Genomic DNA, 8414 nt, shown 5'->3' on the forward strand with positions numbered 1-8414 from the left:
AAAATAGATAATTTTACAAAATTACCCTATAGAAGAGTCTTGATGAAACTTAATCTTCTTGTTCGTGTTTTTTTCAGCTCACAGTGCATCAACCAAATGAAAGAATTAAAAGAACAATGTGAAGAAAGGATAGATGAACTTAGAAAAAAGAATAGTGATGTACCACAAATCAAAGAAAACAAAGATGTCGCAGAAGATAGCCGGGTATGGTTTGGATAATTTCTTGAAAATACTTTTTTAAAAATTCTTAACTGATTCTTCACCTTTCTGCTATCTCCTATTAGCATTTCTCCATCTCATTAAATTTTTCACTTCTTCAGCATTTGTTGAATGTTTCTGATCCGTGGGAAATGGGGTGATTTCAAATTCAGAACAAAGAGATGTCCTGCAGGAGATTCCAAATCACCGTGTCTCTGAGATGGGCAGAATTTGAGAGGTGATGCCAGAAGTGGTGTGAGTTCCATTAAGGAATATTTACACAACTGAACTTTAGTTAGTAATACCTTTTGACTTTGTTAAAGTACTTAGTTGCTTTGTGTGTTAAGGATGAGGATAAGCTGTGAATCACTTCAGACAAGCAGCAAACCCTGAATATTGTAGTCCAAAGATCATCAGCTATGAATTTTCACAGAAGTCCTTTATGTCAGCATTTTACTGTAGGAATAAAGGGATAATCAAATATTGTAGCTGTTTGATGTCAGATATTCTGAGCCAAAGAATCACGAATTCATTGCTGAACATAATGAAGGTTCAGCAATGCAGTAGGGCAGGCTTGGCAAATAGGTTGGCTGCGTGTTAGCTGGCTTTTTCTCCTGGGGTGCAGAGGGTGGCAGAAAATCCTGAGAAAGGGTAATTTCAGTTCATTCTGTTGTCATGACGTGATTTATTCATGCTTCTTCACTGATACGGGATTTCGTCAGGGATAGGATTTATTAAGCTTGATATGGATGGCCCTGGAGAGAGGCAGTGAAGCTCTTGGGTGGGAAAGTACCCAGTTTATTTCTGTACCAAAATAGCCCTTTCTTCAGGATTACTGAAGAAACAGAGGTTTTAGAAGTTAGACTTTTCACACGTGACTGCAGTGGGGCCTTTCACGCTACCTGAGTGGCCTACTCTCATTACAAAGGCAGTGGAGGTTTAGTGGAATATACCCTTTTTTCTTTGGCTAGGAAAAGGCTGAATTTGATGGCTTCAGAAGTGAAAAGGGTAAGGCAGTGAGGAATGAATCTTGGTTTTACAAAGAGGTGAAAAAGCGTGTGAGAAGACAGCTAAAACATCTGCCCAGAGATTCCCATAGGTAATGGTTTCAGTATGTGTCCAGTCCTTTATGTAAAATGGGGGAGACAGAACTACTCAAGTGTTGTACTGAAGTGACCTTTTACTCTGGGAACCTGCACTATGTGAAAGCTGCAACATGAAAGAAGCATTAGAAACAGGAAGTGCTATCCAGTTATACCTTAAAATAAAAGTTGCAGCTCTTGTTGATAGTTTTTATAAACAGTATCAAATAAGTAGATAAAAAGTAAATGATAAATACCTAATTGTAAGTAAATAGAACTTGCATCATTTGGAGATGATATAGTTAGTTTGTCAAATACATCTTGTTTAAGAAAGTTTACCTAGGGAAGACCCTAATAAAGAGGTGGTCAACGTAATTTTTAGTGTGGCTTTGCAATAGGTTTTAATTACAATTACTTGCACTAGATTCCTTTGCTTTGTTTGTTTCTGCATTTTGGGGTTTTTTTACCATTTCCAGTTTGCAAGATAAATTATCTGAGAAGGAACTTGAGGAATTTTACTGAAGCCCCTCTGCAGGACAACTTCAGTCTCCTGCACAAAATGAATAGTTGAAGGCAATTTTTACTCAAAGCAGATTATCTGTGAGGCAGAGCAGGTTCTCTCTTATGCTTTTTATATATAAAATGGATTGATCTCAAAAGAGTTAATGGATAATATAGGTATTGCCTATATAATTTCTGTCTGTGTTCCCTAGTATGTGGCAGTGTTTCTTTGGCCAAGCTGTAACTTTCTCAGTTTTTTGCTTGCCCAAGAGTATCAACCTTTTGCTTTTACAAAAGCATACTTATAGTTTGTGCAAGATGACCCTGACAAATCTATGTATGTTTTTGTCCAGTGTTTTAAGCTGGAGTAATTCCTATTTTTAAGATGTATGTGCTTATGTAATAGCAGGTCTGTCTTAAGACAGAAAAAAAAATGGAGTGTTGGTTGGTTAATAACTAAACAGCTTTACTTAGAGCTCTGTAATTTGAAGAATGATGTATACTTCTTGGCTGAAGAAAATACAACATGTTCAATTACTATCTTTTTATCCAACTACTTAAAAAGTCAGCATATACCCTTTGAATCTATTTGACATTAAGAATTACTTAGCTAGAAATTTAAGGTAAGTAAAGGGATTTTGCATGTGTAATTAAGAGGTAACTTCTTGCTATTAAGTCCAGGCTCAGTATTTTTGCAGAATAATTCATGCCCAACAAAAAGCGAAAAATGGTCTTATGCTCATTTTCTGATGACTTCCACTACAGAGAGTGATCTTAAGGAGCTGAATTATTTATAGAATAGAACCATGTTTAAATACAGCATTTTTGTTTTATTGATTCAAGGAAGATGGAGTTCTTCTGAATATCTTTATTGCAGTAACCAAATATTCTGCAGTACCATTTTCTTATCACACATCAGTAAGAGTTAATGCTAGATTAGTTGCTGATACTGGGCTTCATGGTGTTGACACAAAAAGATCTTGTTTTGCCTGGCTTTGATGGAAATTAAATGCTTTTCAAAACAACCAAGTAGTCATGCTGCAACTCTGGCTTCTTGGTGACTTAGCTACTTCTTTCTGTGTAGCTACTTCTTTCTTTCTTCTTTCTTCATTTTTCCAAGTGACTGAATGAACATTTGACAACATAGTGTTTTATTGCCCTTGTTTTACTGCCCTCCTTGGATAAATGGGAAGCTACACTCTTGACAGTACCAATGACAATTGGTAACAGAAAACAATTCTGTCAACTGTGAGACTTCCTGTACCATAAGACTGCCCATTCATTTGTATGGTACCTGACACAAAGGTTTGTATCTCTGAATGTGCATATGCTTGTTCTTTCTCTGCATATTTGGCTTTTATTTAAATTAATTTTTTTTAAATGAAACAAAACCAAAAGTGCAACAAAAAAAAACCCACAGAACAAATGAATTTGTAACACTCTGGGTTTTTTTCACCAAACTGGTATAAGGTATAGAGCAAAATGGGTTCCATGTATATTTCATGTTCAATGTTCAATGTTTGCATGAATTGAATTGACATAGTCCTCTGCCAGTTATAGAATCATAACATGATTAAGGTCAGAACAGACCTGTAAGATACTCTAAGTGCAACCATTAACCAAGCAATGCTGTGTTCACCACTCAGCTGTGTCTCCAAGTGCCAAATTTTTGTGGGACACCTTTGGAAAACTTCCAGGAATGGCAATTCCTCTGCTTGGACAACCTGTTCCAAAGCCTGACCACACTTTTAGTGAAGAAAATTTTCCTAATATCCAATCTAAAACTCTTCTGGTGCAACCTGGGGCCATTTCCCACTGTCCTGTCTCTTGTTACCTGGAAGAAGCTGATCCTTACCTTGATACAACTACCTCCTTTGGGGTGGTTCTGGAGAGCAGTGATGGTAATGCAGTGAGTTGATGATGACTGGGAGATGATTGGTTTCCAATGTCAGTGGAAGTAGACCTTTATTTGGAGTTATCAACTGTAGCTTCTTTGTCCCATTGAAGTCCCTGATGCAGGGCTGCCAGGCAGGTGACCCCATATCTGAGCTTATATTTTTGTTTTCTTTTTCTGTCTTTTTCCTTTCAAGTCTTTCTCTTTGCTTGTTCTCATAAAGTCATCTACAAACAGCTCAGCTCAGCTCCTTCCCCACTGGCCCTGGCTTTATACCCTCAATTTAGTGTTTTTGAGATGACAGTGGGGAAAGAATAACACCAGATATCAGGGCAAGCAGGGTCTTGACTGCTTTAGCAAAGACCATGAAGAGAAGAGCCTGAGTGCTACAAGGGGTACCATAGGAACCATAGGACTACGTTAGGGGAATTGTGGCCATCCCATCTTTTTTAACCTCTTCTACCTCCATTCAACTCCAGAAACATGCTGTAGCTGCTGTAGCTAGAGAATCACCATTCTCTACAGGCAGCTTTAGATTCCTGTCCTAGAGTATGGGTGTTCTTAATTTCACCTGTGTGAAAGCCCCTGGGTACATCCCTCAGTTCACCGACCATCTTTCATTTTCACCTGGAATTAATGGTGAATCATAAGTTGAGTCCTGTGTTTCTCAAGAGGTATAGTACAAACTTACATCCCCAAATGTTTAATTAATGTAGTCTAGGAGTAATTTATGGAGAGGTGGTGGCATGGCATTCCTGAGCTCCCTGTTCCCCATGCTATATATGAGGGACAGGGATAGCACCAAATGCAGGACTACTAGCCATTAGATCCAGAGATGGGGAGGAGATGGAAAGGGGCCTTAGGTAGGCAAACATGCCAGCTCTGTCATACAGGGCCATGTGAGGGAGCCAGTGCCAGTGTAAGTAAAAATCATACATAAAATTTTAATTGCCCAGTGGGCAGATCTTCAATATAGTGTACATCTTAGGCTGGATATCTAAGTGGGTTGGATGTTTACAGCAGTCTATCACCAGAATTTAGTGCATTCTTAAGCAAGCTCCATCATGTTAAACAGGTATTATTTTCTAGTTGGTTAATTTACACTTTTCTTAATCCTGCATTTAATATAGTTACAGACCGGTTCTATACAAGCCATACTCAGCTGAAGTCTAATGATGACCAAATTCAGTTTTCTTGCCCTGTAGACTGTTAATAGTAAATGGCATCTGTTTATTTGCTCAGCTGACCCTGACACAGTAGCAGAACAACAGTGGATAAATGTGTGGTGTTACTGTTCTGTAACACTCCGAGAATAATCAAGGGCAGTAATCTCATCATTAGCTGCAGTTAAATAAGGTATGTTAAAATTCTCCTGATGTGCTATGCTGTTACATAGAAACACTACTGCATAGACAGAGTTGTACACTACATCTATTACCAATAAAAATTTCAGTCCAAATATTTCCAAGTGTGTTGGGATTTTCTTCCCATGCAAAATTCTTACCTAAATTCTGCTTCCCTTTCAAATCCATGTGCAGTTATATAGACCAGTGCTTATCTGCTGTATTCACTTTACAGGTTGATACTCAACTGCCAGCATTGAAGCAAGCAGGGTTCAAGCAGGATGACTTGGAACAGCAGAAAACCAATGGAAATATTCCTAAAGCAGTACCTACAGTAAGAAAGACAGACCTGATGCAGGTTAAAGGTGAGATGGAAATCCTTGTCTCACTAACAACTGTTGTTGAGAACAGTTCTTTTTCAACTGAACATTTAGGAATGTTTTTGTACACCAGATAAGGGTGAAAAAAGTGACACCAACAGTCTGAACATCAATCAGGTTTCCAGCTGAAGGAAAACTTGCTTGGATTTGTTGGTTCTGTTTTGTTGTAGTATGTCATGTTGCACATAACAGAAAATAGAAATATTTACAATTCTGGAGTCATCTTCCTAATTTAATATGGAGAAAATACCCAACTTTTGGAAGGAAAAATTTTAAAACATACTTAAAATTTGCTTTCTTAATAAGTTTGACATATTCAACCTGGTACCCCTTCTCCCTGTGGAATAGTTGAAAGTTAGGCTTACATCAAACACACATCCATACTTCCCATATGTTGTCATTGAGCAAAATGCAAGTGAGAGAAATGATACACATGGGTTTAGGTTAGTTAGCCTAATGGTTCCTTTTGGCCTAAACTTTAGATAATATTTATTTGAATGGATGCATCCCTGTGTGTCTGTTTTGCATTGTAGTGTGTGTGATAGAAATTAAATTCTTAAATTTAATTACTTTTACATGCTATCTTAAATTACAATCTTGTGAGCATGCAACTCTCATTTTAGAGGGCTAGCAGCTGAAGACAGTTCTACATATAGCTTAGTTGAGAAATCTAATTGGTTTTTTAAATTAAAAATGCAGATACGTGAGAAAAGATATATGTTAATGTCAGCTAAAAATTATAGCACTCCTGCACTTAAACAAGAACTGGCTTGGATACTTGCAAATCTGCCTGTGATGCATTGTCTTGAGCTACTTTAGAACACCAATTTTATCGTTGGTAATAAGATGTAACACAGAGAAACCTAATGCTTATATACCACAATTTCTATTTAAACTGCTCTGTTTCACTTGCCCAATTTATTAACCACACATACCAAAATTTTAAGGATATAGAAGCATTAATCTGTTGACAGTAAATGAAATTCCCTTATTTAGTTGTTCCCAGTTAGGAATTGGGAACAATAAGTTGTCTTATCTGGTACTGGTGTGATTGGAAGATACTCTTTGAGAGGAAAACCAATAATTTAGTGAGAAATACAAAGCATTCTTTATTAAAGGTTTTTAACATGTGCCACTCTGGAAGGCATTAGTTTTTAAACTCAGAATCATTTTTGTTGTTTTCAGAAAGAACAGACAGCCTAACTGACATGAGAAAACAGGAGCCTAAGGCAGAAGAGGAGCAGCTTTCTAATCAGTTGGAAAAACCTCAAGAGTTGCTCAAGGCTGCTGCAGGTCACAAGGAGATGCTGCCTGTGTCAGAGAAGGAACCAAATCCACCTGAGAATGAGAAACATGTAGCTGGGCAAGATATGTCAGAGCCAGCTGCAGAGCAGGCTGCCAGTGAGGAAGTTGAGCGGGAACAGTTCCTAAGTTATGATGATAAGCAGGATGACTTGCTCCCTGGAAAGGCTGGTTTGTAGCATGTCATGTATTGTTAAAAACAGTAACAAAATGAAAAATAAAGAAATTAAAGTGTGGAGTAGGACATAATTTCTACAACAGTGGTGGAAGCTGGCCAGACTTAGTACAAGTTTTCTTAAAGGTCAGTGTGGTGTGGAAGGTGTCAGTCCCAAGCAGTCACCTACATTCCATGCATTAAAGATGCAGGCTTCTGATTGTGCAAAATGAAGCTGCCAGGCTGAGTTCCTCTGCATCACCGTAACAGCCCTACTGTCTCTCCAGTGGCTCTACAAAGTGTTTAGGGAAATTCACCCCAAAACTTTTTGGTATTGGGGCTTTAAAAGAATATGATGCATCTGAAAAGAATGTTAATCATCCAAAGCACTGATGAGTAGAGCACTTACACATGGATGTTTTGCAGTTAGTCTTTTTACAATGTCAGTGTGTGAATACTAGCTATTCCTATTTCAAAATAAGCTACCATGAGTAAAACTGGTAACTCAGACTTCAGGTATCTGACATTGACTGTTGTGAGTCTTCAAAAACATGGATGTTTCAATTTATATCTGAGTCCTCTATCTAAAGAAATCTGATAGTCAGTAAATGTTGCTTGAGAGGAGTTAATGACTGGGTGAAGAAAACCTTCTGGGAGAAAAAAGTACTTTTGTGACAATTTGCCACATCATATAACACTTTACGCTTTACTTATAGCATTCCGCTTGCTGGACAAGCTAAAACAAGAAGGGGTTTTCAGCAATTACTTCAGGTTTTGCCCTTTCTTAGGCATTCATTTAATACATTCTGAAATTGTGTAATTTTTCTTTATATAAAATTATATAAAATAATCATTATGTTCATCAGAGGGCTAGCTGATTTTGCTATGCTTTGCAAATCCCAAAAGATTGTCTTTTATCTGCTTCTTTGGACAGGATTTACAGCCAAAGTTGCTCTGAAAATTAACACTTCAAAGAAAAAATAATATAAAAACCTAATATAAAAACCTACTCAGAACAGCAATTCCTTCAGCAGCAATGTAATTCTGTGGAAGATGTTTACAGTCACTCTTCTTGTGTGCAGATGGTATAGCATAAAATGACTTAATTTTAATCTTCCAGACAAACAGGAACGTGAAGAAGTGAACCAGGACAAGGATGTTGATTACAATTTAGATGTAAATGAAGCTGAGTCTGAAACTGACAAGCAAGCAGCACTTGCTGGGATTGAAAATGGTACAAAAGAAAAAACCCAGTTTTAACCTAAGTATCACATGCTTAAAATGTTAAGATCATATTTTGCATGGTATCCTGCAGCAAGCTATACCTAGCTAACTTGTTTGTTTTTTGAACTTTCCCTCATGTTTATAGTGTCACCTGTTTTCTGTTTAGCACAACTAAACCTACTCATTAATGTGTGGTATCTGTAACTTTACCGTACTACATAGTATTTAACAGTCCTTACAAAATTTCTTGTTATTTTCTAGATAGAACTTGCTATATGAAGAACTTCTGCCTCCTAAAAGAGATTTCTGTACCTTTTCTTTTTTTTCCCCCATTAG

General features: G+C 37.3%; 1 protein-coding gene across 2 annotated transcripts in view; it reads left to right on the plus strand.

Moving 5' to 3' along the window:
* The window catches only part of GOLM1 (golgi membrane protein 1), a 36749-nt gene that overhangs the window by 24532 nt on the left and 3803 nt on the right, over window positions 1-8414 (plus strand). For both annotated transcript variants that reach the window (XM_058823323.1, XM_058823324.1), the window contains exons 6-9: window positions 78-204; window positions 5254-5383; window positions 6584-6871; window positions 7975-8088. In XM_058823323.1, coding sequence (XP_058679306.1) covers window positions 78-204; window positions 5254-5383; window positions 6584-6871; window positions 7975-8088 — 659 coding nt within the window. The remainder of the gene's footprint in view (window positions 1-77; window positions 205-5253; window positions 5384-6583; window positions 6872-7974; window positions 8089-8414) is intronic.

The sequence above is a fragment of the Ammospiza caudacuta genome, chromosome Z (genome assembly GCF_027887145.1).
Source record: "Ammospiza caudacuta isolate bAmmCau1 chromosome Z, bAmmCau1.pri, whole genome shotgun sequence".
Taxonomy (NCBI): Eukaryota; Metazoa; Chordata; class Aves; order Passeriformes; family Passerellidae; genus Ammospiza; species Ammospiza caudacuta.